Raw genomic sequence first — 27,959 nt, forward strand, 5'->3', positions numbered from 1 at the left:
GCGGGATTGTCTTCGAGGTAGAGCCCACGTAGAATCCTGAATGGGTCATCATGCTGACGTGGAAATTGCAATAACCGGTGGTTTTTTGTGTATATATATTTTGTCTTCTTTTGAGATATAATTGAGGGTGGATTAAGCGTAGTGAACAAAATTAACTGACTAATTAGTGGTATTTGTCTTTGGAGTATGTCTCTGATTCGATTGATAATATATATTTGTCGCAATGGTATAGCTTTGTGAGGGTATTAGTCTGTTGTAAATAAATAAAAAACATAATTAAGTGTTACTAATATTAGTTACCACTTCCACTTACCACAATCCAGAGGCATGAAAGCTGGGCCACCAGTTCATTCGTGCAACAGTTAACTCTGCTATGCTCCACCCGTCAAACAAGCCCAAGCTCCACATGGCCCTCTCTGCCTCCTCCTCACCTCTCTCCACACATGGCACCACCACCTTCAGCAATTCCTCTTTTTAAACCGTCATCATCCCCACCGCCAAGCTTCTCTTCTTCTTCTCTGCTTCTTCACAATTCTATGCTGAAAAGGCTTGCCTTCTCTTCCTCTCTCCATCGCTTCCTCTCTCACCCAACCAAACTATTGCCTTCCTCAACAACAACCCAACATATTTCCCCTGCCCATTTTCCCGCACTTTCCTCCCTCATTTTCCGTCGACCCGTTTACGCTTCCAAGCTTCTCGCCATGGCTGAACAGACTTCCAACCCAGCTTCGCAGTCTCACAAGCACACCAACCGCCTCGCTGCTGAGCACAGTCCGTATCTTCTTCAACATGCCCACAACCCGGTGTGTGTTTGATTCTCAATTCTCTCTGAATCGCCTCGCTTTAGTTAATTTTAGTTTTTTCTTGATTTGCTCTGTGACCTGACTGGGGCAAGTTGACTACTTTAACTAGGTTGATTGGTATCCATGGGGTGAAGAAGCTTTCGCCGAAGCTCGGAAGAGAGATGTGCCCATCTTCGTATCAAGTAATTTTATTCTAGCGTTAAACTACCCATGTTTTGTTTTCTTTGGTAGTCAACTGATATGTGATTCATATGATCGATTGCTCATTGCAAATGCGTTGATTGTATATGCAAAGTCGGATACAGCACATGTCATTGGTGAGATTTCTCATCCAATCTTGAAGGTTGATTAATTTTCTGGTTAATATCAAGGTGATAATTGAATGAGATGAACTAACTAGTTGGTGTTTAACTGTCAATAAGGTGCCATGTTATGGAGGTCGAGTCTTTTGAGGATGAAGGGGTTGCCAAATTGCTGAATGATTGGTTTGTTAGTATCAAGGTGAGTCTAATTTGTTAGCCTCACAGGATGTACGTTCTGTAGTTCGTGAGTTCAATTTCCTCTTTCTAATATTTTAGTTATATCAGTTTTCGGAAAGAAAAAAATGAACATTTTTTTAAAACCTTATTTTTGGTTTTGTCATTCTGTGTTAAATTTATCTAACGTATCAATACTGCAGGTGGATCGGGAGGAAAGACCAGATGTAGATAAGGTGAATGGTACAAAGTAATAAACCTTTGAAGTTACCATCGTTACTTCGAAGAAAAGTTATTAGCCAGGCTTTCCAAAGCTGTCTAACATATGACCTGCCGTCTTTTCACTTTTAGTTTCTTTATGTCTCAAGTTGTTATGCTATTTGTTCAACTATATTGAAGGTGACCTCTGTGAGGTTTAGTACCTTAGTAAAGCGCTTCTGAATCCTGTATTTACTTACAGGTAGAGATGTTTTATTAAGGTAATACATTGGGCTAGACTTTGTTTTGGGTTGAAATCTTTCCTATCCCAAATCTAAAGAAGAAGAAAAAAATGTTGAGTATGCATTTGAATCCAGCGCATACATTTTTGGCATCAGTGTTTCTAGTTTGGAAATAAGTACTTTTTTAAAAATAGAACAATAAATTTTCACCAGTTATACTGGTATCATGATGTGCTAAGAACTCTTTCTTTGTTGTTTTCTTCATTCTTACAGGTATACATGACCTATGTACAGGCTCTGTATGGTGGTGGAGGTTGGCCGCTGAGTGTCTTTCTTTCACCTGATTTGAAACCTTTGATGGGTGGAACTTACTTTCCCCCAGATGATAAGTTTGGAAGACCAGGATTTAAGACTATTCTTAGGTGAGGAGACGGTGGTCTCTGTTGAGTTGGACTCTGCATGTTACCTGCACACTTATTGCTATTGTTTATTTTGGCCTCCACTCTCATTTTATTGTATCTTCTGTTTCAGAAAGGTGAAAGAAGCTTGGGATAGTAAGAGGGATATGCTTGTTAAAAGTGGAGCATTTGCAATTGAACAGCTATCAGAAGCATTGTCAGCAAGTGCGAGTTCTAATAAGTTGCCGGATGGGCTTCCACAACATGCATTGCGTCTATGTGCTGAGCAAGTATGTATCTTTACATTGGGAACTTTCCTATGTTTATCTCGTCCATGGTATACCTACTTTTGAGTTTTTTGTGTTGCGAGTAAACAGTCTGCTAACCCTCCCTCCTTCCTTTATTTTTTCTTTTAAATAAGGTCATTCCAGAAGGAGAAAAAAAAAACGTCACTACTTTTCAGAATAGAAGCATGCATTGAAAATTTGGGGTCAAAACATAACTCAAACATTGCTGGTTCTCTAGTTGCAAGAGAACATAGCTATTATGTATTTGCATTGGTTTGTGGCTGTTGATGCTTGATCGAGATATATATTTGTTTATCCTGATCCTCCTGCTTCAATGTGTTTATAGCTTTCTGGAAGCTATGATTCAAAGTTTGGTGGGTTTGGATCTGCCCCAAAGTTTCCTAGACCAGTTGAGGTTCAGCTCATGCTTTATTACTCAAAAAAGTTAGAGGAAGCTGGAAAGTTAGGTGAGGCAAAAGAAGGTCGGGAAATGGTTTTCTTTACCTTGCAATGCATGGCAAGAGGGGGTGTCCACGATCATATTGGAGGTGGCTTCCACAGATATAGCGTTGATGAGTGCTGGCATGGTCAGTTTTTCTTAAGAAGTCTTTTCTGTCAATAGTCGGTGTTTATTAACTGATAAGATGTCCTCATATAGTGAACTGTTTATTCAGTCAAATGCCTATGTCTTATACCATTATACACTTTATAGCTACCATGCGCCGGCCCCAACTCCTCTCCTCTTTCTTTTTCTTGGTTGTTTCTGCAACAAATTGTTGAAGCAGTAGTGTTTTATTGCAGTCCCCCACTTTGAGAAGATGCTGTATGATCAGGGGCAGCTTGCCAATGTTTATTTAGATGCCTTTTCTATTACCAAAGATGTCTTCTATTCATATATTGCTCGGGATATTCTTGATTATCTACGGAGAGAGATGATTGGACCGGAAGGTGAAATATATTCAGCAGAAGATGCTGACAGTGCTGAATCTGAAGGTGCGACAAGAAAAAAGGAAGGAGCCTTCTATGTTTGGACTAGTCAAGAGGTTTCTCAGTGTCTCAACCTTAAATTGACTCATTTGATTGGTGTTAATTCTAATTTTTCAAGTTCCCTGTAGATCTTGAAGTAGAGAACACTAAGTATCAGATATCAGCAACATTTTATGGTCATTAGTTACTCTATTCTTTGTCTCCCCTAATGTTAAACTGGTTATTTCCACTAGGTTGAAGACATTCTAGGAAAGGATGCAACTCTTTTTAAGAGCCACTATTATATAAAACCTTCAGGGAACTGCGACCTTTCTGCAATGAGTGATCCTCACAATGAATTCAAGGGAAAAAATGTATTCATTGAGAGAAAAGACTCTTCTGAAATGGCATCAAAATTTGCAATACCTGTTGAGAAATACCTTGATATTCTGGGCCAGAGCAGGCAAAAGCTTTTTGAAGTAAGGTGTACTCGACCAAGACCACATTTGGATGATAAGGTGTTCTCTCTTTACACAATGAATAAGATTATGGAAGAAACAACCTCATACAGTTTTGGTTTTTCTCTTATTTCAAGCACAATTTGATAGATTAGGTTCCTTCTAGGTAATTGTTTCATGGAATGGACTGGCTATCTCAGCTTTTGCAAGGGCTTCTAAAATTCTCAAGAATGAACCTGAGGGGATCAAATTCAACTTTCCTGTTGTCGGCTCTGATGTAAGTTTATACCATCTTTGAGTTCATCTGTGGGTAGCTTACGATTTGTGTACTGTTTTTTCTTATCCTTTTCCAAGTAGCTTGAGTTGTGGAGGAGAAGGTTCTGTAGTTGTGGCTGTCATGTTGACTGTGGGAGACATTTTAAATTCCTCCACGAATAGGCTTGTGCTCTGAAAGCTTTAATACCATAGTGGATTGAGTGGTCTTGTACTCATAACCGTTTGTTCATCGGATAGGCAGCTGTTCGGTTTAATGATTTGACACAGGAGGTGACAATGTTGTATGTGGCACATACAATTTATTAATTAATTTCCATTATTCATATTTTACTGACCATTGTGATTTATTACATCCAAAATTATCAGCCAAAGGAGTACATTCAAGTTGCAGACAGGGCTGCATCTTTTATCAGGAGACACCTTTACAATGAGCAAACACATCAACTACAACACAGCTTTAGGAATGGCCCATCTAAAGCGCCTGGGTTTCTAGATGATTATGCATTTCTTATTTCGGGGTTGTTGGATCTTTACGAATTTGGTGGTCAAACCAACTGGCTAGTTTGGGCAACTGAGCTGCAAGACACCCAGGCAAGAACTGATATCTGCCATTTCCAAGTTGTGTAGCTTTCCACTTTGTTCTTTGTTTTGATGCTAGTTTACTTGAGATTTTTCCAGGATGAATTATTTCTTGATAGAGAGGGAGGTGGATATTTTAATACACCAGGAGAAGACCCCAATATTCTCCTTCGTGTGAAGGAAGATCATGATGGGGCAGAGCCCTCTGGAAACTCAGTTTCTGTGATCAATCTTGTAAGATTGGCATCCATGGTAGCTGGCAACAGGTCTGATCATTACAGGAGGGATGCAGAGCATGTTCTGGTTCGAGTTGCTTAACCAAAAATTAAGTTTTTATAAGTTATCTGGGGAATGTCTCATCTGCTGCTCACTTGCTTATTCTCTGCTTCATCAGGCAGTTTTCGAGACAAGATTAAAAGACATGGCTATGGCGGTACCTTTAATGTGTTGTGCAGCAGACATGCTCACTGTTCCTTCCCGAAAGCAAGTTGTCTTGGTTGGCCATAAGCATTCTGTAGAGTTTGAGAACATGCTTGCCGCTGCTCATGCATCATATGACATCAACAAAACAGTGAGTTTGGGGTTTTTATGTCTGAATTCACAAGTTCATCTTTTCATACTCTTGTATCCAAGTCTCTTGCGATTTCCAAAAATAATATTACTTTCATGATGCAACCAAATGGCAGGTTATTCACATGGATCCAACTAATTCCGAAGAGTTGCAATTTTGGGAGGGCAACAATAGCAACATCGCCCTCATGGCAAAGAATCATTTTGCTGCCGACAAAGTGGTTGCTCTTGTGTGCCAAAACTTTGCTTGCAGTGCTCCTGTAAATGACCCCAGATCCCTCGTGGCTTTGCTCTCCCAGCAATCATCCTCATCTGCATGAATGTAATTGGAGTAGGATATCAACGAAGGATACTTTTAATGTATTTAGCATGACTTTCGTCCCATTTGGGACAGTGCAGTAGTATGTTCATATGTAGTCGAGACAGATTCTGTCATGTTGCTCGATACTAATGGGTGTGGGTGTGTAGGGCGTGGAAGGAAGATCCAAGATGGTGTTTGAACTTATTTATTTTTTTATCTTTTGGTTTTGTTGGTCTGTGGTCACGGTTGAATATTGTGATTGTGAATAGGTGAGGAGGAAAGTTGAAGTTTATAGAATAAGTTGTGTAAAATGCAAAATTTTCTTAGCTCTATTTATCAAAGAAAGGAAAAAAAGTTGCAATGCTCATCGGACTACCACATTAATACTTAAGCAGAGCTTTTATCTTGCCTGTTAAGTCAAGGATTTGCTTGTTTTTTACTTACTTTGGTATAAGTGATAATGCAGGAACTCTAAAAATATATTAGAATTAAAAGAAATTTGTCTTAAAACTAGTTTTCGTGTCTAACATTGTAGGAGAAGGCTTAACCTGTGACCTGTCCTTCTGGGCCTCGCAAAAGCGCCCAGCTTATGCCTAATGCTCTACCGATAGCTTTCAGTTTGATAACGACGAAACCCTAGAGAGTGACTTGAATAAAACATCAAAATCGATCATCTTCATTCATCAATTCATCCAAAGCATGGCAGCGCTCTACATTCTCAAGAGCCTCAGATCCGCACACCCAATATTCTCTTGTTTATCTTGCAAAAACCTGCTCGCAGTCGAAAGGTTTGCCGTAGCAGATTCACACTTTCCTCTTCAAAATCTATCATTCTGCAGACCCGTCACGACCAAAATCTCAGCAGAGCAAGATGATTATACAGTCTCTTACCTCGTAAACTCATGTGGGTTGTCGCCGGAATCAGCCATACAAGTAGCCCAGAAGGTAAAGCTGCGATCTTTAGAGAAAGCAGACGCCGTTCTGGCCCTTTTGAGAAACCATGAATTCTCCAACGCCGACATCTCAAAGCTTGTAAAGAGACACCCACTAGTTCTCATGGCCGATGCCGAGAAAACCCTTCTGCCCAAGCTTGAGTTTTTCTGCTCCACAGGGATATCAAGGATGGATCTTGCCCGAACTCTGAGTTATGATCCGGCCCTTTTGAAGATAAGCTTGCAAAACCAGATTATACCCGCTTATAACTATCTCAAGAGCTTGCTGCTCTCTGAGGACAAGGTCATGAAGGTTTTGAAGAACAAGCCATGGATTTTCCTGGAAAATCTATCCAAGAACGTCGTGCCCAATATTGAGCTGTTGAGAGAATTGGGAATGCCCTCCTCTGGCATTGCTCTGTTGCTAGCTCATTCTCCGAATATCTTGATGAAAAAGCATGAGTTGTTCAGTGAGATTGTGGGCGAGGTCAAAGAACTGGGATTTGAGCCAATGAAATCGAGCTTTGTGTCTGCCATACGCGTATTGTCTGGGAAGAAGACAATATGGAGCAGAAATTCAGAGGCTTATAGGAAGTGGGGTTGGTCTGAGGATGACATTCTCTCTGCTTTCAAATTGAACCCTTTGTGCATGACCAAGTCAGAGAAGAAGATCATGAAAACAATGGAATTCTTGGTAAACAAGATGGGATGGCCCTCAGCAAGCATTGCAAAATATCCAACGGTCGTGAGTTTGAGTTTGGAGAGGAGAATCATCCCAAGGTGTTCGGTTGTAAAAGTTCTGTTTTCGAAAGGATTGATGGTTGAAGAAAATTTGAGTTTGGCCAGTGTGCTTTGTCCTGCGGAGAAGCCCTTCTTGGAGAGGTTTGTGATCAGATATCTCGACCAAGTACCTCAGTTGTCCAATGTGTACCAAGGGAAAGTGGATATCCACGACATATATGATTGATTGTAATAGTTTCAAATCAAGATTCATCATCAATCAAGAAAACAAATTTAGCGTTTCTCTTTAACAACTAATTTGATTTTAGTGTTATAATTATAGTTTTTCATTGTCATTGAGCTTGTCATCAACGGCGAAGTAAAATGGTGAAACTTCCATTTTGTTCTACATAGGGGCGTCAATCTCAAACAAATAAATATAATAACGGTGACACTTCAGACAAGCGTGGGGATGTAGCTCAGATGGTAGAGCGCTCGCTTAGCATGCGAGAGGTACGGGGATCGATACCCCGCATCTCCATATTTCTTCCTCTCTGTTTTTCGCGTGTGGTTTTCTATTGGCTTGAAAACCACGCAGCTTTACATGGAAATTTTTTTTTTTCTTTTCTCTTTGCTAATTTCCCTGGAATTTTTATTACATACACAAAGTTCTGATTTCAAGATTGTATGTCGGGCTCAATTGGAATTGCAAGTCAAGTCACTGATATACAAAAAGGATACGAAATTAATGGAAACGATGAAAGTATTGTGCTCAACTGATCAATACTGTAATTATGTAGTTGAAATTCTTAGGTGATCATGGCTATGGATTCTTTCTACAATTGCTCTTTTTAGCCATCACGAGAAACTACCTGGTCACCTCGACAAAGTCAGAGTCTGCAATTTCATCTTTTGCAGATAGATCTCCTCTTGCCATAACTTTTTGTATAGTTTGAAAACAAAACAAACATTTACGTTTGAAAAAACTACCAACCTTTCAAATCTTGAACCATGTTGTTTAGTTTTCGATTTTCTTTCACCAACCGATTGGAGGTTAGATATTTATGTGTATTTATGTGTATTTATGTGTCTTAATACCAAAACACTTCGAGAGCCTATTTTGGAGACGAAAAAAAACCTCATTAAGCAGTTCTGATTTAGGGTGTTACAATTTTTTCATTCGAAAGTACAACATGAAGTTTTTCAAAAGTACCAGACATGCGTGGGGTTTGACTCACACATTCTTTCAAGATTTGTGTTGGACCCAAGAGTTTAGTAGTATTCGTACAAGCCCAAGTTGCAAGTCCGTCCATCCAGATTCTAGCCCAAAAACACTGCTTACGTTCGTTGAATTGAAGCCGTTGCAGAAGCAGAAGGCAGACCAACTTGCAATAAGCTCCTTCATCGATTTGTGCTATTTACATTTCAGTCAGTCTCATCTCTTCTCTCGCACTCTCTGTGTGTATAATATGTAAATATTTGTCTGCATAGAATTCCCTTCTATAATGGTGGGGAGGAGGAGGAAGCCTCTGGTACTCACTTCCACCAAAGCGCTAATCAATTCCGTACTGAGTTTGTCGCGACCGAGTGAAGACCACCGAGTCGACGATGTCGATGACGCGTCGACTAGCTTGCAGTTGCCGCCTGGAATTCTCCGAATTTCTAAGGACAAAACGGCTATTTCAAGCCCCAAATTGGCTTCTTTCGACGACTCTGCTTTGGTCGGGCTTTCCACTTCTGTCCTCAAAAGGCTCTCCATCACCTCAGGCTCGCTGGTACTTATTCCGATGCTCATTCATATACTCTGTGTTTTCCTTTCCCTTAAAGTTTCCTGCTTTTGTTTGGTTGCCGGGAAAATGACTGAAGGGACAAGAATTTTCACTTTAACTCAAATTAAATTACGCAATTAAAGACTTAAGTTATCCATTTTTTGCTTTTTTAACACAACTGAATTTCGTTAATTGCTTTAGAATATTTGGCCTTGAGATTATAATGCAAACTATGAGCTAGTAACTGATACCAAATATTCTATGTTTTTTTCTTTCTCTGGTTTGGCTGGATTTTCAATACACAAGGTGGTTGTAAAGAATGTCGAGACAAACATACAAAGAACTGCTCAGGCCATTGTTCTGGATCCTCCGAACAGCCACGACTGCGCCGCAGACGTTGAACCATCCTTGTCCCAAGTTTCTCACACAATGCTTATTTTGCCATCTTATACTTTCCCTGTAAATGACCGTATGTCATTAAACCGGGAAGTTGCCTATATATCGCCTCTGTTAGCATTTAACCTTGACTTGCACACATTGTGCTTGAAATCACTCGTTCATAGAGGGGAAGAGACTCTGGCATCTTATTTGGGAGTTAGAGTGGATGATGAGATGAGTGGGAAAGGCATTGAGGCTTCCGTAGTTGGATTACTGTTGGAACCTCAGCCTCAATTGCCGAGATATGCTTCACACTTGAGAGCTTCATTCGTGAAGATACCGGAATGTGGTACACTTGACTCTCTTAAAGGAAATTCTTCCGTTGATTACGAAGATCGTCAAGAAATGATAGATTTGGCATTACAGAACTACTTTGGAGTTGATAGGTATCTAGCAAGAGGTGATATTTTCAGCATTTGTATAAATTGGAATTGCAAGTCAATGATGTGCATTCCTTGCAACCAAAGATCGCAAGATGGAAGCGACAACATCTATTTCAAGGTAACTTCTATGTATTGTTCTTCCTATTAAAAAAGAAATCTCAATGTTGTTCTCTGGTTACTTTTATACTCAACACATGTTATAGTGTACTAAGTCCAATCACAATGTAAATTTATATTGCAAGGTTGTGGCTATGGAACCTTCAGACGAACCCATTCTTCGAGTTAATTGCTCTCAAACGGCCCTCGTGCTTGGAGGAAGTGTCTCTTCTTCTGTTCCTCCAGATTTGTTGATTGCTGGACAACAAGGTTTTGCACCTTTGCAAGGGGACACAGTGAAAATATTGGCTTCCGTACTTATGCCACCCCTCTGCCCCTCAGCACTATCTTCAAAGTTCAGAGTTTCTGTTCTATTGTACGGATTGGCAGGTATGTTTGGTCTTTTCTTTTGCAGTTTGATTTTGATGGTGGCATTGATTTTTTAAGTTGACAAGGTTTCTAACAAGTTTGCTAATTGGTAACCATATGCAATGTTCTTTAAACCTGTTACCAGTTATGAAAAATGATGGTTACGAAAAACTGCTTGTTTTGGTTAAGATATGTTTTTCATGTGCACATGTGTGTAGTGTTGTTGGGTACTGATTCAGTGCTTGCTGCAGGATGTGGGAAGAGAACGGTTATTAGATATATTGCTCGTCGATTGGGCCTCCATGTAGTTGAATATAGTTGTCATAATCTAGTGGCATCATCTGAAAAAAAGATGTCCATTGCACTAGCTCAAACCTTGAATACAGCTCAAAGGTGAACCAGTAAAGTGTTTAGTTGTCGCAAAATTTGTTAGTTACTTTGCTGTAGTACTCTTATTTATACTTGACAAGTCAGCCACAGTTCTATGCATCCTTGTTAAATGTTTATGTTACTATTATTATTGTTAATTCTGTTTCACTAATTATCTATACATCATTTATTCCAACTTATGTGAGAAACCGGTCTATGCTATTCTATCCTTGTTTTGTCCCTCAACCATTCTGTCATTTGATGGGAGAAATATCTCAGTTACATCTGGAAATATACTAATATTATTGTACTTTATTTTCCTTATTTATCGTTCCCTCTTTTTTTTTTCCTTGTGCCAATTTTTCTATCAGATACTCGCCTACAATACTTCTTCTCCGTCATTTTGACGTTTTCCGGAATTTGGCCTTCCACGAAGGTTCACCCAATGATCAAGTTGGCATCACGTATGAAGTTGCATCACTTATCAGGGAATTTACTGAGCCAATTTCTGATGATGGAGATATTGATTCTGAAGGAAAATGGAATGGTGATATGGTAAGATGCAAATGTTTTAGTGCCACATATCTTGGTTTATGGATACTTAGATAACCTAGTAATATTGATTCTCACGAATGATCAGTAGTTGAATAATGAACTTCTAGTGCTCCTGTCCCTCTTTCTTATGCATGTGTGTGTGTCTTAATCTTTAACTCTTTTGTATGTTATTTTTAATCGTAATAACCAAATATATAATGGAGCATGTGCAGGATGCTGGGAAGATAGGTAGGCATCGGGTGCTGTTAGTTGCAGCTGCTGACAGTTCTGAAGGTCTACCACCAACTATTAGACGTTGCTTTAGCCATGAAATAAGTATGGGTCCTTTGACTGAAGAACAAAGGGTTAAAATGGTGTCACAGTCCCTGCAAACGGCCTCTGAACTCCTTTCTAATGTATGTGAACAGATGTGTTGTTTCTCTGTACCTTTTGTGTGTGGTTTTTTTATAGAAAGATAACCGTGATGCATAAGCTATTCCTAAAAGCTTAAGACACTAGGATGTAGGTGAATAATTATGATTCTGACACTCCGCTCACATGTGAGCATCTCTCCAGCACTAGAACTCAACACTGTGAAACTTATGTTGAGAGGGTTCCAATTTCAGGGATTCAAACTCAGGATCTCTTGTTGTAATTCCATGAGTAATTTTTCGGTTTCCCATTATTTCTCAAAGCTTTAACTGTTAGGATGTGACCAACAATATTTTTATTCTAACAGCCCCCACTAGTTCAATTGATGATTCATCACCTTCTATTACATGGGAAAAGCTTATCATGGGTGCACCAAGCATTGAGATTACTCAAGTGTGTCTTTGGTAGCATTTCTTTATTTGAATTCCTGAGGCAGTGTTATCAATTGTCAAAGCTATCTATCTGTATCACTTTTGAATTCAAAGCTTTATGTGAATTTTGAAATCCATAAAGCAACAAGTCGTATACCCTTTATAGAAACTGAAGTTAATCTTGTCCAGATAAGTTGTTATAAGATCTTCTACTTAGGAATACTCTACTTGGTATTAATTGTAGTTTTTTCTGATCTTAACTGGTGACTTTGATGGATCAGATTGTTGTTTTTTGCAGACTGGTTCAGAGGATTTTATAAAGGATATAGTTGGGCAGACATCTGGTTTCATGCCTAGAGATATTCATGCTTTGATTGCTGATGCTGGTGCAAATTTGATTCCCAGAGGCAATGTTCCAATTGACACCGTTAAATCAGAGGAATCGGATGGATCTCTCAGAGCTGAAATGGAACCGGACGGTAAGTCCTCCGAAGTTGCACCTCAGGTTCTGGGGAAAGAAAACTTGACTAAGGCATTGGAGCGCTCAAAGAAAAGGAATGCATCAGCCCTGGGTACTCCAAAGGTAATTCAGAGACAAGACTAACTTCTCTACAATATTATATCCTTGCTAAAGAGCTTTACTGCTAAAATCAGCAAGCAGGAAATTAGTAATCTTATGTAACATTTATGATGTATATAAAAGGAATTTTCAAGTCATTTTTCCTATAGGTCCCTAATGTGAAATGGGAAGATGTTGGCGGTCTTGAGGATGTGAAGAAATCAATTCTGGATACTGTTCAGGTAGGTTCTCTTTGTACCTCTAAGCCCTTTGTATGTTCATCTTTAGATACATATAACTCATAACACTTTTTATGTTTTATTAAATTCCAAATCTTTTTTTTTTTTTAATTTTAATTTTAACACGTCTTCCTTTAAAGGCAATGACACTGAATTTGAGAGGGCCAGAGTTCTGGCAGAGAGAGAGAGAGAGAGAGAGAGAGAGAGCGATGTCCTTTTTACCTGTTGTCCATTAGCAAGATTCCAGTAGTTGGCAGTTGGAAGGCTCTTTTATTGTACTCAGTTATTTTTTGTTGTATTTGTAGTTACCTCTTCTGCACAAGGACTTGTTTTCATCTGGTTTACGGAAGCGTTCCGGTGTTCTATTATACGGGCCACCCGGAACTGGGAAAGTAAGTTACTGTCAAACTGTTTTGAGGACTTCTCAGTTTTCCCTCTCACTTACCTTATGGGTTTTGACCGCCTTTGTTTTGCTTACTTCAAACCTCAGACTTTATTGGCAAAAGCTGTTGCAACCGAGTGTTCCCTGAACTTTCTCAGTGTAAAAGGACCTGAACTAATCAATATGTACATAGGAGAGTCAGAAAAAAATGTTAGAGACATTTTCCAGAAGGTAAAACATTCCACTACGATCAGTATCCCTTCAATGGAAGAAGCTTATGGTATTGGTTATATATTTTAATTTCAGAACATCCAATTTAACTCACAATAAGTGAAATTGCACATATTTTGCAGGCCAGATCAGCACGCCCATGTGTTATATTTTTTGACGAACTTGATTCTCTTGCTCCAGCACGGGGTGCCTCTGGTGATTCTGGGGGTGTTATGGACAGAGTGGTTTCTCAGGTGAAGTCTCCTTTTTTTTATGCCTTCCACAGAATATTTTCTTTAGTTCCATGATGTTTTCTTAATGAGACAAGTTTTCTGTTTTGCTAGATGCTGGCAGAGATTGACGGCCTAAACGATTCAACACAGGTCATTTGTTCTATTTAATATACCTGCCTTTTCGTTTTGATACTATTGTCCTGATAAAGAAACTAAACTCATGTTTCTTTTTGTTTATTTTAGGACTTGTTTATAATTGGAGCAAGTAACAGACCAGATTTAATTGACCCAGCTCTTCTACGGCCTGGACGATTTGATAAGCTGCTTTATGTTGGAGTTAACTCTGATGCATCTTACAGAGAGCGGTTAGTATTCTCGTAATTTCGATTTCATTCTTTTATAATCCATACTTCATGAGTAAATAAATTCTCTCTTCCAAAAATAAAGAAACAGATCATGCATATGTCATTAGTGTGATGATACTTTTTTTTACCTTGTTTGCATTTCTTCATCTCTTCTAGGGTCCTCAAAGCACTTACCCGAAAGTTTAAACTACATGAAGATGTACCACTTTACTCAATAGCAAAGAGATGTCCCCCGAACTTCACTGGTGCAGACATGTATGCCTTGTGTGCAGACGCTTGGTTTAATGCAGCAAAGCGCAAGGTGAGTCAAGTCAACCCAAAAACTGGATGTTTGGTTCTGATAAACTAAAACTATTAGTACATGTTATCTGTTATTTGGGGTGTTAAATGACAGTTAACAGCGGAAGTGCATTGATTTGGGGTCTTAATAGTAGTTGACTGTATAGTCTGATTATCACTGCAAATTACATGTTTTATTTCTGTTAAAGTTGGGAGTATTCAACCCAAAGACAATTAAGAAACTGAGTTTATGCTGAGATAGAAAGCATAGCGAACCAGTTTAGGACTTTGTATTCTCAACAATGTCCTGGACTTTTCTTATTGACACTTGATTATTCACAAGGTAGAAATTTTGGTCATAATACTTAGGTAGATAAGGAATGCTCCTGTATCGACTGACGGTTGGTTTCGTGCGTAGGCTTTGAGTTCAGGTTCAGATGCTTCGTGCCTGGATGACCAATCCGACTCTGTTATTGTTGAGTATGATGATTTTGTCAAGGTATGGCAATTGTTTTCTCCACTACGTTTGAGGGAAATTATGAATAGTTGTGTGTTTTACAGTACAAAGCATTGGTCTAAATCCTGTTTCCAGATTATGGCCTGACTGCCTTGTCCTAACGTGTTAGGTGTTAGGGGAGCTTTCTCCCTCTCTCTCCATGGCCGAGCTTAGGAAGTACGAGTTGCTGCGAGATCAGTTTGAAGGAGCTCCCAAGTAAATCCCCCTCATATTAATATGAATCTGAGGGGAATTGAAATTTTGATCCACTTGTTGCATAATCAACTGTATATGATATCTGTATGTACTTGGAGAGAAAAAGGAAAATAAAATATAAAATAAGACAGAAAATAAAGAAAGAGTGAGTATTACTATTCCCATTGCATAATTCTTAAGATATCTCATCCTATTAAATGAATAATATATTGTTGCAATCTGATCTGAGTGACATTGGATAGTGAAATTTAAAGGGCACAAATCCAATCCAAGCATATTCTTTCATGATTAGCAACGAGTATATTCCAACAAAAACCAAACCTTTCTTTCTCCTGCAACTATTATACAGAGAAGAAAGGCATCCTTCTCCAACCCAACCCAACCCAACCCAACCCTGTAGTGTAGGACCCAATTATAATTATTGATTTGATTATCAGATTACTCAGCCAGGCACGTGCTGTCTGTGCTACAATTCTATTGCCTAACTAAGATAAGGAATCCACACAAAAATATAAAAATAATAAAATAAAAATAATTAATTGTTGGCTGCTGTTAATGATCTTATCTATTTTCTGTTGCTTAACTTTATGCCTTTAATTAATACTTGTTACTGATAATAATATCATCCTTTGGATTTATTTATGTTTACCTTAATAATTAATTCCAACAGGAACAGGAACAGGAACAGGATCATTGTTCATAAATCTGTTGTTCTGTTATAGGTAGCTTAGCTAGATAGGTTCGTGTACGTTAACTGTTATATTGTCTGTTTGGACTCTGGACGAACGAATCACAGGAGTCACATATGATATGAATCAGGAATGATATATGATCATAATATATGCATAATGTATTTGTCTAAACTCAAGTTGGTTACAAACTTCAAAACTGCATCTTGTCTGCACATGATTTGCATTGCATTGAATTATTCTTTTCCACGACAAGGTTAAAAAACACACAGCACAAGCAGAACCACATAAATAAAGGGAGCGTGGGGACATTTTTGTCCCAGAAAATATGTAACCAGAACAAGGGTCAACCAGCACTTCTTCTCCTCCTCGGAACACAGCATGTATGTATGCACGTGTACCTCTTTGTTTATTATTTACTTTTCTTTTTGTGGTGAAATGAAAACAGTAATTTTCTTTTTCTTTTTCTTTTTCTTTTTCTTTTGGGGGTGGGTGGTGTCACTGTCAATGTGGTGAAAGTGAAACACTTGGGTAAATAATCAATTTTGTAAAATAAAAGAGCATGTTGGATTCGCCAGCTGACAAGTGGCTCTATGGAGAGTTCTCGCCCCAAAACGCTTTCCAAAAATCTTAAAACACAACTTCCACGAGTGCAAATGACAAAGTTACCGCATAATAAAAAATTATTGGAACGGCAATTGAAAAATAATAATGATAAACCAAATTTAACCAAACTATTGATTATACTTAGCAGTGTTTCTAAAGCCAAATTTACATTTTCTAATAAATGGGAGAGGGGTCTCATATCGAATTAATTAACCATTAATCGAGCTTATGCTAAGCAATCAATTTATAATTTGTTATATTTAGGGAAATCAAAATAAATATAATGATTCTTTTAAGACAATCTATACAAATACCTAATTGTAATTTTCTTTTCTATGATTCTAAGAGTTTAAATCTAAACACAACAATAGATTCCAAGTTCGAATTTGTCCTTCTCTCCTCATAAAAAAGTAGAGAACAAAACATTCATAAATTTTATTAACTATATTTATTCACCATATAATTCGATCTTTAGAATTCAATAAGTATATATGTCAAACATTTCATACAAGATAAGTATATACATGCCAAACATTTTATACAATATTCTACTTAATAAATGGTTTAGATTTATAGACAAACAACACAAATAAGATTCTATTTTATTAGTGGTCCAAATTTATGAGATTTTACCAAATCTCCAAATTCACAAATTATACCTAATGTTCAAATCAATGGCCCCAATTTACAGTTTGCTAGCATATCATTATATATAGTTCATACAAGATAACACCTAATTAGTAACCCCACTTACAATTAAGATAACACTTAATTAGTTCAATTAAGATTTTGAGTAATCAAAATTTATTTACAAGAGTATACTTAATTAATGACACAAGTTTTCAGTTTGACAATATTACTTGCAACACATTTCAAACAATAGTCTAGCTACTTAATGTCCAAAATTTACAGTATGTCAACATGACGTGTTAGATTAAATGGTAAGAAAAATAATCCTTTTAATCCAATGCCGAATATACTTTATTTTTTATTTTTTATATATAGATATTTTTACAAACAGCTAGTTACGTATCTAGCATAGTGTAACAATCTTGACAAGGTATATTTTTAAACATCCTAGGGTTTTTAAAGTAACCGATTTACGCTTTTATTCATTATTTATTTCAATGTAAGTTTTAAGATTTTCTTAACAAAAGGCGTTTCAAGATAGTTATAGAAAATAGATCTAAACCCCAACATGCAACTATATAGACAAATAAAGTAGGATATAATGAAAAATAAGATATTACGTCTCGTGTAGGGATTGATTATGTAAAAAAAAAAATGTTTAAATTAACACACTCATAATTTATTGTTGAACATTCCTGTAATCACAATATCACAAAAGTCAGGTGTGTAAAAGAAAATGGTACATATATGTTAATACATGCTCTTGAGTATAAATTTTTGATGGTTTAATTGTTTATATTGTGTTTATGTTAGAACAACTTAGAAGCCACCACCACACAATTTTTACATTCTTGCTTTTCTCAAGGGTCAAACAGGGTGAAACGTGTCGCCACGCGCATCTGATTGCGTCTCACATTGGAAATCCAGGTGCTATCAGGACATAAAAATACATGAAATAGAGGGCTGAAACTCTAATAAAGGAAAGTATGTTACCGGGAATGTAAACGGTGAATCTGACCTTTTTTTCTCCAGCGTCTCTCCTCTCTGGTTGGATCCCGGTTCTTTCCTAATTCTATGTGGCCACCTAAAATATATAAATATATAATTAACTATTTTGCTTCAAGAGAAAGAAAAAAAAAAAACAGAAAAGAAAAAAAAATTGAAAAAAAGACCGGCTGCTGTATACACCAAAACCCAGAGAGAGAGAGAGAGAGAGAGAGTTCTGCTGAATCAATTTCAACTCCTATAGAATTTGCACGCAGAAAGTGTCTCCAAAGAAACATCACGCACAAGATTGTTGTGGTCAAATTCGTGGTTTTCAGAAACCAATTAGTTTTTTTTTATTGGTTTTAATTTGGAATAATTCGGTGGTTGTGAATTTGGGGTTAGGATATTGATTTTTGGGGTGTTTGTGTGATCGGGTCTGAATTTGATTGCTTAGGAGAATTCTGTTGAATGGGTCGTAGAGAGTTTCGGGTTTTGATTAGAAATTGAAGGCTTTGAAAGGTTGGGGTTGCGTGGATGATTTCTGTGGGGACTAGGGATGCGAGGAAGGAGCTAGGGTTAGGGTTTGGTGGTGGGAGAGAGATGGAGGATACTGAGCTTGAAGAAGGCGAAGCTTGTTCTTCCCATATCAATGAATACGATCCCAACATCGACCCTGATGTTGCTCTCTCTTACATCGTAAGCATATAACATAATACGTGTAGATATGAATATACATGTGTGTATGTGTACTTTTTGTTGCATACAAGCTTGATCCTAACATGAATATTGGTATTGAATTGCATTGAATTTTTCGGGTTGACTTGTATGGATGTCTTAGATCCAAGCTTCGGAGTTTGATTGAATTTGAATTTTACTTTGATTATGTTAAAACTTTAAGGGCACTGAATGATATAAATACTTTTCTTAAATTATATTGTATCAACTGTAGTTTAGGACTTCATAATTGTTTATAGGGAGCAGAAACTGTAGTTTAGGACTTCGTTACTTAGCTCATGCTTATTGTAATGTAATTGCGACATTAACATATCATAGTTGTCCACTTTGTAATGCAAGGTAGTATCCCTCTTTGGCTTATGGTAGGGCATGACAATGCTGTTTTGAGGGATTGGTTCATTCGAATAATTGTTTTCTATGCAGAACTTACTGATTATGGTAACAGTTTATTATGGCATATAATGTGCCTTGAGTTCTATTCAGGTTTGGAGTCTTTAGATCTATGTTGCCCTCCTGTCTAGTTATGAGTTATGTGAGGTTGTGAAATTTGAATGTTATAAGTTAGGTGGATTTATCTACGATAACTTCAAGTGCAATGCATGATCTTTCGGAATTTGAAACTGGGTGTTGAGTTTCTGCTTAAGTGTTGTAGGGTCGTGAAGTGTAATTGTTTTAGGGTATTAATAGTTGGTAGTTCTACAATGTAGTATCTTAAATCTTAAAGATGCCTAAATATTTTCTAGCCCTTGTTATCACTTTTTGTCTCTTTATATGAGCTTGTCATTTTAATGACTCATGCTGCTGTGTCTGGTAATAGGATGATAGGATTCAAGATGTTTTGGGACAGTTTCAGAAAGATTTTGAAGGTGGGGTTTCTGCAGAAAATTTGGGTAAGTCAATAGAAGGGAGTCACACTTTCTTTTGTGCTTAAAAGATTCATTACTTTGAAGTTCCTCTCCTTTAAGTAATGAATTGGCGATCAATACATTGCAACAGGGGCAAAGTTTGGTGGGTATGGCTCATTTTTACCTTCCTATCAGCGGTCTCCAGTGTGGTCCCATTCGAGGACTCCACCAAAAGTTCACAACTACAGCTTACCCAAATCACCTTACAACGTGAAACTTGAGGTATCAACTATCAGCTTTTTTTTCTTTTTCTTTTTTCTGATTTATTTCTAGTCCTGTATAGAGGAACCAACATCATTTATTGGTTTATTTGACAATTCTCAGTCATCTTTGATTATTTTACTGCACAGGGTGGTCAACGTAACAATGTAGTTTGTTATACTACGCCTCAGTCAGTGGGACTTGGGCCTGCTTCAACGGGTTCCACTTCGCTTGTTGCACCAAAGGCGCCATCAGCGAACGATCCAGTCAAACAAGAAGGAAGCATGTCATTAGATCAAGCTGACCAGTACGCTCCTCGACATGAATCTGCAAACAAGAAAGCTATTAGTTTATCAGACCAGAAAACACTGAAGGTGCGAATTAAAGTGGGATCGGATAACTTGTCGACACGAAAAAATGCTATCTACAGTGGGCTTGGCCTTGATGGCACACCGTCTTCCTCGCTAGATGATAGCCCTTCCGATAGTGAAGGAATATCTCATGAGCCTCAGGATGCCCTATTTGAATCTCCCACCAGTATTCTTCAGGTGAATCATCTCCCTGTAACATTCAGATGTTTTCTGTATTTGAACTTAATAAGCTTAAACTGAAACATTTCTTTTCATCGTGCTCTGGAGTAGATTATGACATCCTTTCCGGTGGATGAGGGTATGATGTCACCTCTTCCTGACGACCTAATTTACTTAACTGAAAAGGAAAAGCTCCTAAAAGAGGGTAGATCTGTGACTCTTCCAAGGGATAGCTGGGAAATGTCTGGCTCCCTAGCGAATGGAACTCATACCATGGAGGGTGGTGAGAAATTGTCAGGGCAGAGAAAAACAAAATCTGTTGAAAGAAATGATTTTTCAGCAGAATCAAAGAATGGGAATAATAAGGATGGAATTGGCCTCCTGTCAAAGAAGGAACATGATGCGGACGCGTTTGCTTGTGAGGAGCTTGTTTCTAAAACCTTGCAGCTCCCACTTCTATCCAATTCATTTTCCACTGTCAATGACGTGATAAAGAGCAAAGAACTGGATAAGAAATATTTATTGAAGGATGGTCAAGTAGAAGATGAATCAATGGACCCAATGTCCAACCAAGAGGATGCCTGGGTTGAAAAGCGAAAATCCATTTTGGCTGGAAAGGTTCAGGAAGATAGAAAAGTAAGTTCCAGCGATGATGTTTTGGTTCATCCAAAGAAAGAGGGCCCTTGTAGACGAGAGAAAACTTATGAATCAGTAAAGGGTGACTTAAATGTTTCTAAAGGGAGGAAAGCTTTAAATACTGAAGTCATGGACCATTCAAAGCAGAAGGTCAATCAGAGGGCTACATCCCATGAGGTAGATGATACGAGACTAGTTTCTGGGAAGGAGTATCCATTACCTGCAGAGAAAAAGAAATCGAAGGAAGGTCACAGGACCCTGGTTGCAGAGTTGCCAAAAGAAAGCTCGAGGGTTGGTTCCTCTTCGGGGCCCAAAATGAAGAGCACTCATGTGAACATTTCTAATACTGATCCAGAAAACTTCAAACTATGTAAAGATCTTGATCAAATCAGGGATACAGACAGAGGTTTATTTGGGGATTTTGATGACGGGAACCAAGTGGAATTGTTTGAGTTTCCTTCTGAAGATAAGCTTAAGGACTCCGATACTGTTGCAAAAAATACATCTGCAGTTAACAGTGGATCAAGGGAGAGACCAAGTGGCAAGAAAATTGATAAACCATTAACTTCAGCTTCAAATATAGCCCCACGCTTTGGAAATGGACCAATTTTTGCTGCAGCTCCTGCACTCATAGAAGATAATTGGGTATGTTGTGACAAGTGTCAGAAATGGCGGCTTCTTCCACATGGTACAAACCCGGACAACCTACCTGAAAAGTGGCTGTGTAGCATGCTTAATTGGCTGTAAGTTACTTTCTAGTAGGCATTTTCTATTCTATAGCTATTTTCATTGCATTACAAGGTATATCGACAAAACCTGGAGTGTTATTTTGATATATGTCAGTTTAGAAATTGTTAGTGACTGTTTGTTCCAATCTCTCTCTCTCTCTCTCTCTCTCTCTCTCTCTGTGAAGCTTGATGTCTTGATTCAAATGCAGGCCTGGGATGAATCGGTGTAGTGTAAGCGAGGAGGAAACAACAGAAAAAACGAAAGCTCTAATTGCACAGTGCCAAGTTCCTGCCCCTGAGAGCCAAAATAATGTGCCCAGAAATCCTGGTGGGTTTATGGAAGGAGAAGCATTGCCTAAGTCTCGGAACCCTGACCAAAACCTCGAAAGTTTTGGTTTGCATGCCATGCCTAGTGGAAAGAAAAAAAATGGACCAAAAGAATTGTCAAATGCATCTAATAGAGATGGTTCCGTTCAGTTGACAAACTCCATGAAGAAAAACATACAGGCATCAGTGAAGAGTAGAAGCTTGAATGACGTGAACCAGTCTCCATTGCTAAGTGAACCAGATTTGCAGCAGCTAAGCAAATCCAGTGACATGGCAGTGGAGAAACGAAAGCATAAGTACAAAGAGAAGCATAAAGTTTTAGAGCCCTCTACCAATGGAGGTACGTATATGAAGCAGTGATTTTTTGTGCTTGGAAGACTTCCTTAATTATGTTGAATGCTATTTACTTATTAATAAAGCATGTTAAAACAGAAACAGGTGATATCATGAATTTAAAGATCAAGAGCAGAAGAGACTCCGATCCAGATTCTTCTAGAGCTTCCAAGAAAATCAAGACTGAAGTTAAGCGTATTACTGATGAAGAATGGGCGTCAGACTACAGTGTGGCAGTTGGGGAGGTAGGTCCTAGCTCAAGTAGTGGTTTTCGGACTGCTGCAGCAGGGAAGGATCAAATTAAGAATAGGCCACAGGCAATTACAAAAGCAAAAGATGAAGTTTTAGATAATCGATCCTTAGATACGGGAACTTGTGATTCTAAAGGTAGATCAAAAAAGAGAAAAGTGAAGGAATTCCCCAATACTCAAATTCATATGGGTTCCATTCCCGCTACAGGGAGCTATGTCCAGGATCGTTCAGTCGTTGCAAAGGAGGAGTTTAGTGAGAATGACTACAGGAAGGAAAAGAAGGCAAGGGCATCTAGATCTGACGGGAAAGAGTCTAGTGCAAGCAAAGGAAGTGGTAGAACAGACAAAAAAAACAGCCATACAAAGAATCAACAACTTAGAAAAGATATAAGTAGTGGTCTAACTCACCGGAGTAGGAATGGTACGGATTCTTCGAAAAAAGATTTGGGATCTGTACAGGTTCCTATGGCTGCCACTTCAAGCTCTTCCAAAGTTTCTGGTTCCCAGAAAACCAAATCCAGCTTTCAGGAAGTTAAAGGTTCACCTGTAGAATCTGTTTCATCATCACCTATGAGAATCTTGAATCCTGATAAGCTTACATCAGTACACAGGGACCTCATGGGAAAGGATGAGGCACAAGATGCTGGTCATTTTGCAATAGGTAGCCCAAGAAGATGCTCAGATGGTGAAGATGATGGTGGGAGTGATCGATCTGGGACAGCAAGGAGGGACAAATTTTCCACTGTGGCTAATCATGGGTCCCTTGATTCTTCTGTGCTTGATTTTCAGGACAGAGATTCCAATCACATATCTGGTGGTAAAGCTAGAGGATTGGTTGTCCCGTCTCCTGATATCACAAATGGTCTTTCTGTTAATGGTAATTCAGGCCAAGATACTCGGTTCCCTAGTAAACCATTGGCTTCAAATGGTGGTGAAGACAGACATAATGGCAACCATTATCATGGTAATGGTTCTCGCCCAAGAAAGTCAGGGAAGGATTTCTCTTCTTCACGGTCGAAGGACAAGAATGGAGGGAGCTTTGAGTCTGATTTGGATATGGGTGAGGGCAAGAATTCTAATGTTTTCAATGAACTCCAAGATCATTCACCGTCCCATGGAATAAAACCAAGGGATGGTAAAAACAAGTTGCAGGAGAAATGTGGGCTCAAGTCTGGTGAAACTGAGAACAAAAATGTCAGCAAGAAAGATTTTACTGGAAAACCCTCCAATGAGAGTAGTAAAAGGGAGAGTCAGTCAAATTTAGGGGGTAATGATGGCCCAGATGTTAGACTAGATGCTAAAAAAGATGCAATTTCCACTATCAAGCAGCATTCGCTGCAAGACTGTGATAGTGAAAGGCCTTCAAGGAGGATTCCTTCTGAAAAAACTGATCGAGTGGATACAGGCTCAATTAGGGGGAAGTCACTACCGTTGCCACCCTCTGGAGGAGCTCAAAATGAGATGACGACTCGTTGCCCCCGACCAGCTTCTGGTTCTCACAAAAGCAATGGAGCAGATAGTATACAAGTTGATGCCTCTGAAGGTAATAATGCTGTGAAGGTGCAAGTACAGACCAGAAAGGCTGATAATCAGAATGGAACTCAGCATATCAGTTCAAGACATCTTACACAGAATGGGCACAGGGCCAGGGATCTTGATGCCCATAGTCCAGTCAGAAGGGACTCCAGCAGCCAGGCTGTTACAAATGCTGTGAAAGAAGCTAAAGATTTAAAACACCTTGCTGATCGTCTCAAGGTTTTAACCTATCATATTTTCGTGATTAGATGTTTATGTTCTCCTTTCTGTGATAATAATGTGTAACACCAATTTTTGCAGAACTCTGGGTCATCTGAAAGTACGGGTTTTTACTTCCAGGCAGCTGTCAAATTTCTTCATGCAGCATCTGAGTTGGAATTGACTAACAGTGAGGGCGCCAAGCATAATGAGAGCATACAAATGTATAGTAGCACTGCAAAACTATGGGAGTAAGTCAACCTTTAAGCGTTATAAACACTGTTCTCTGATTTGGGTCTTAGTGATTCATATCCGTTTGACGTGTACACCTTGCATGCCAGTCTCTGCCTACCCTTGACGGAGCCCTGCATGTGTTAGATTAGGACCCATAAATAGACTTGCGAGATTTTAGGTAGTAATTCTAATTTCAGTTGTATTTTGAGGTTTTTACCCTCATGTAAGCCTTTTTGGATTGGGTGGGGGAGAGGGTTGACAGAGACTGTACTTTTGGGGTAGGGTTAGTTTTCAAGACATAAGCAGTAATTTTTACAATCTTCTCATACTTAGTGAAGTGGTCTCATCTGTCTTTGCACGTAGCTATATGCTTTTGGACCATAGTAGGTAAATCATTGTGATTCATGATCGACTGTCTATATTTGGTCATTAGAATAGTTATTGGTATTTACCGTAGTAGCATGAATAGGAGCCATTTCTTGCAGATTTTATACTCTAATGGACTATGGAGCTTCCTTGCCTCTTTTTATGCTTTTCCTTATTAATTTGAATTATCTTGTAGGTTTTGTGCTCATGAATACGAGAGAGCCAAGGATATGGCTGCTGCTGCTTTGGCCTACAAATGTGTGGAGGTGGCTTTTATGAAGGTGATATATATCTCGCATGCCAGTGCAAGCAGGGATCGTCTTGAGTTGCAAACAGCTTTACAAATGGTTCCTCCTGGTAAATTGACAAGCGTCATAACTGAGCTATTTTTTTGGTGCTAAAGGATATGCAAGGCTCTTAATAACCTTGTTTGAGTTGCTGCTTATTTGATGTCCTTGTTGCTTTTCTATCAGGTGAATCTCCTTCTTCCTCTGCCTCTGATGTTGATAACTTGAACAACCCCTCAACGGTAGACAAGGTTACCTTACCCAAGGGTGTTAGCTCTCCCCAAGTTGCTGGAAACCATGTTATTGCTGCCCGAAACCGTCCCAATTTTCTCAGGATGCTCAAATTTGTAAGTATATATAAATCTTCTATTGAAGCTTTAATTTGTTACTCTTATACTAATGCACAAATCTTTATCAAAATATTTCTTTGCATCTTTAGCATGTGTAACATGGTCAAAGAAGGTCATGAACAAGAGTTGACTACCAATTTATCTAAAAAAGGGTATTCTCCTTTTACATGTCTACCATAAGAGAAGTGTGGATATTGGCCACTGCATGCCTTTCTGTTATACGCCTCAAGCACAACAAACATATAATGTTTTACCAACTTATCAAGGGGAATTAAATTCTCTCTCTCTCTGAGTCTTGCATCCTATTGTCATACATTGCCACATGATTCAATTACTATACCTGTATATTGGAGGGCGAATGAACAATACATGATCAAATATGATGAATTGCAGGCTCAGGACGTGAATTTTGCAATGGAAGCATCAAGAAAATCACGGAATGCTTTTGCAGCTGCTAATACAAACGTGGGAGACGCTAAGCGTTTAGAAGGCATCTCTTCCATTAAAAGGGCTCTTGATTTCAACTTCCATGATGTGGAGGGATTACTACGTTTGGTGCGGCTAGCGATGGATGCCATTAGCCGTTGAAAGAGTCCAAGAGGTTGTGGGATGATTTCAACCCTAGGAAGGTCTGTGAATCTTTGGTCACATGCCTTAAGGAGGGAGGAATAAGAGACTGACCTTGATACTTCTGCTGAACTGCTTGGAACTTCTGTCAGGGGACTGGTGGTTTCCGTTCCTGTTTGAAATACAGATAAACTCCTATTCGTTTTAGTTTATGTGGTCCTAAAATCTGCTTTCTAGCACAGACAGGGACCAAAGAGGTTATTCTGATCTCAATAATCAATATTCATTTTGAGGTTTTGTGAACAATCATTGATTAAGGCTCTGCTAAGAAGATTCTGAGCAACTTCTGAAGGTGGATATGCTTCATCAGCAATGTGATGGAAGACATAATAGCTGTATATAAGGAGAAGAACGTTGGTTCTAAAAACAATAGGGGGTTTGTTTTAAGTTCCAAAACACGAAAGTACAACTTTGGGGCGTCTTTTTTCTTCAGACTGTTAACGTATCATGATAAGTCGTTATCTTGCATTATGTGGAGACAACCTGTGAATGGCAGCTTCCAGTATGTGCACAAGCTGTCTCACAGTTTACAGATTGAGACCACACCAACACTATGAGTGAGAGTGGAAAAAGATGAAAATCGTAGGTATGCTGTTTCTTTAATAGATACCCTCTATTTTCCCCCTCAACTTTTATTTTATTTTTCTTTGTTTTCTTTTTAGTTACCAAAAATTCCTTTTGTAAAAAATAAAATAAAAATTATTTGCATTTATTTCTGTCTGAAATTAATTTGGTTATATGTGCAGGTTGTCTTCATCACCCTTGTTGTAGTTAGGATAATTATCCTCTTTGCGTTAATAGAGATGAAACCAGAAGAATATATTATCGGAAAATTATTATCACTGCGATGCATGAGCTCGCACTGCTGCACTTGCCTGAGTTTCTTTCCTCAAAGGTTTGTGTAGCTGTAATTGTTGCGAAAATTCACCGCTTCATTCTATGTGCCTTCATCTCTAACGATTTCTCTGTGTTTTTACTTTCTCCTCCCAGTGGAGACTATGTATATATACAAATCATTGAATCGAGATTATTGAAGATTCTGCATGTGTTTCCGTCTGTAAAGAGAAGGGGATGATTGGATATTATTAGGTCATTCCTTCAGATCAAACAGGTAAGGTTGTAACGATTTGACAGTGTTTATTTATTCGCCGACTTCAGATCAATTTGTGTACTTGTAAGGTGTGAGTCTCTCAAATTAGAAAGCATGTGTCTAGAAATTAATTGAAATTACAATTGCCGAGCATGAGAGGAGGGAGGGAGAAGATAGTAAATAAATAATAAGAAAAGCATCAATAAATCTATCATCCTGCAACTTGAAAATTAAACATTCTTTCTAAGGGCTAAATATTGTCCATGCACATGATCATCCTTAGTTGTAAATTGAATTTTAAGATATAATATTGGTTTATTTGCAAACTTCCTTCTTAATCTTGTGCAGAAAGAGAGTAATGATGGAAAGTTGTATACTTGTATAAATGGTTCATATATAACCCTCACACTGTTCTATATTGTTTTACCTATACTTTTTAATTTTAGGAGATTGGTTGATAAGTTGCTAACCGAACAGGGTCTCTGCTTGCAGGCTGAGCAACCGGGATAGTTGCGGCTGCGGCAGCTCTCGCTAGTAGGCAACTGAGTTTGATGTGATACTCGTTTTCAGTTTTCCCCGATGTGGGTGTGTAGTATAGTTTCTATCCAAATTATGAACTAGTCACTAAACGGTTGATTGATTACCCATACAGATGACATTTATTATAGGTTTAGACAATAAAATTTTGAATTATTTATTCTTGATTACCCATAGTGATTGTAATTATCCGGGTTTTATTAATAAAGCTTTCGATTGTTTCAAGTGAC

The 27,959-nt window shown here is 38.4% G+C and overlaps 4 protein-coding genes and 1 non-coding gene across 7 annotated transcripts; all 5 read left to right on the forward strand.

Annotated features, from left to right (window-relative positions):
• Positions 1-351: 351 nt before the first annotated feature.
• On the forward strand, positions 352-5,919 carry LOC117636618 (spermatogenesis-associated protein 20-like). Of its 2 annotated transcripts, XM_034371205.1 has the most exons (16): positions 360-803; positions 913-985; positions 1,099-1,120; positions 1,226-1,304; positions 1,483-1,515; positions 1,993-2,141; positions 2,251-2,407; positions 2,751-2,991; positions 3,206-3,447; positions 3,625-3,888; positions 3,995-4,105; positions 4,342-4,374; positions 4,471-4,695; positions 4,783-4,986; positions 5,078-5,254; positions 5,370-5,919. In XM_034371205.1, exons 1-16 carry the CDS (start codon positions 444-446, stop codon positions 5,571-5,573), a joined length of 2,574 nt encoding a protein of 857 aa, XP_034227096.1. In that variant the 5' UTR covers positions 360-443; the 3' UTR covers positions 5,574-5,919. The 2 variants fall into 2 exon arrangements, with proteins under 2 accessions (XP_034227097.1, XP_034227096.1); XM_034371206.1 differs by lacking the exon at positions 4,342-4,374 and having other exon boundaries at positions 352-803.
• A 334-nt stretch (positions 5,920-6,253) lies between these two features.
• LOC117638685 (transcription termination factor MTERF15, mitochondrial-like) lies at positions 6,254-7,453 on the forward strand. Its single transcript, XM_034373779.1, has one exon. It carries the CDS (start codon positions 6,254-6,256, stop codon positions 7,451-7,453), a length of 1,200 nt encoding a protein of 399 aa, XP_034229670.1.
• Positions 7,454-7,674: 221 nt separating this feature from the next.
• TRNAA-AGC lies at positions 7,675-7,747 on the forward strand. The gene has a single exon. It is a non-coding gene; the product is annotated as a tRNA-Ala (tRNA).
• Positions 7,748-8,410: 663 nt separating this feature from the next.
• Positions 8,411-15,167, forward strand: LOC117637986 (peroxisome biogenesis protein 6). Of its 2 annotated transcripts, none has more exons than XM_034373064.1 (16): positions 8,411-8,981; positions 9,282-9,914; positions 10,039-10,282; positions 10,513-10,654; positions 11,002-11,185; positions 11,398-11,580; positions 12,266-12,550; positions 12,697-12,768; positions 13,071-13,157; positions 13,256-13,378; positions 13,501-13,611; positions 13,702-13,740; positions 13,834-13,955; positions 14,112-14,256; positions 14,653-14,733; positions 14,868-15,167. In XM_034373064.1, exons 1-16 carry the CDS (start codon positions 8,712-8,714, stop codon positions 14,964-14,966), a joined length of 2,820 nt encoding a protein of 939 aa, XP_034228955.1. In that variant the 5' UTR covers positions 8,411-8,711; the 3' UTR covers positions 14,967-15,167. The 2 variants fall into 2 exon arrangements, with proteins under 2 accessions (XP_034228955.1, XP_034228956.1); XM_034373065.1 differs by having other exon boundaries at positions 8,413-8,981; positions 14,861-15,167.
• Positions 15,168-18,049: 2,882 nt separating this feature from the next.
• LOC117636595 lies at positions 18,050-27,959 on the forward strand. The gene is made up of 14 exons (XM_034371173.1): positions 18,050-18,554; positions 19,411-19,483; positions 19,590-19,720; positions 19,849-20,247; positions 20,341-21,608; positions 21,803-22,260; positions 22,353-24,259; positions 24,341-24,489; positions 25,035-25,195; positions 25,312-25,472; positions 25,869-26,688; positions 26,849-26,997; positions 27,093-27,213; positions 27,685-27,959. The coding sequence occupies exons 1-11, from the start codon at positions 18,393-18,395 to the stop codon at positions 26,061-26,063; spliced, it is 5,064 nt and encodes a 1,687-aa protein (XP_034227064.1). The 5' UTR covers positions 18,050-18,392; the 3' UTR covers positions 26,064-26,688; positions 26,849-26,997; positions 27,093-27,213; positions 27,685-27,959.

This window comes from Prunus dulcis, chromosome 8 (assembly GCF_902201215.1).
Source record: "Prunus dulcis chromosome 8, ALMONDv2, whole genome shotgun sequence".
Classification (NCBI taxonomy): Eukaryota; Viridiplantae; Streptophyta; class Magnoliopsida; order Rosales; family Rosaceae; genus Prunus; species Prunus dulcis.

Bases quoted from the DNA above. Each gene is read 5' to 3' on its own strand.
- LOC117638685 (XM_034373779.1), top strand. From the start codon at position 6,254: ATGGCAGCGCTCTACATTCTCAAGAGCCTCAGATCCGCACACCCAATA.
- LOC117637986 (XM_034373064.1), top strand. From the start codon at position 8,712: ATGGTGGGGAGGAGGAGGAAGCCTCTGGTACTCACTTCCACCAAAGCG. The intron at 9,915-10,038 runs GTAACTTCTATG...TTATATTGCAAG, and splicing joins GCGACAACATCTATTTCAAG to GTTGTGGCTATGGAACCTTC. The intron at 11,581-12,265 runs GTATGTGAACAG...TGTTTTTTGCAG, and splicing joins CCTCTGAACTCCTTTCTAAT to ACTGGTTCAGAGGATTTTAT.
- LOC117636618 (XM_034371205.1), top strand. From the start codon at position 444: ATGGCACCACCACCTTCAGCAATTCCTCTTTTTAAACCGTCATCATCC. The intron at 804-912 runs GTGTGTGTTTGA...TACTTTAACTAG, and splicing joins TTCAACATGCCCACAACCCG to GTTGATTGGTATCCATGGGG. The intron at 986-1,098 runs GTAATTTTATTC...GTATATGCAAAG, and splicing joins TGTGCCCATCTTCGTATCAA to TCGGATACAGCACATGTCAT.
- LOC117636595 (XM_034371173.1), top strand. From the start codon at position 18,393: ATGATTTCTGTGGGGACTAGGGATGCGAGGAAGGAGCTAGGGTTAGGG. The intron at 24,490-25,034 runs GTAAGTCAACCT...ATTATCTTGTAG, and splicing joins AGCACTGCAAAACTATGGGA to GTTTTGTGCTCATGAATACG. The intron at 25,196-25,311 runs GTAAATTGACAA...CTTTTCTATCAG, and splicing joins TTTACAAATGGTTCCTCCTG to GTGAATCTCCTTCTTCCTCT.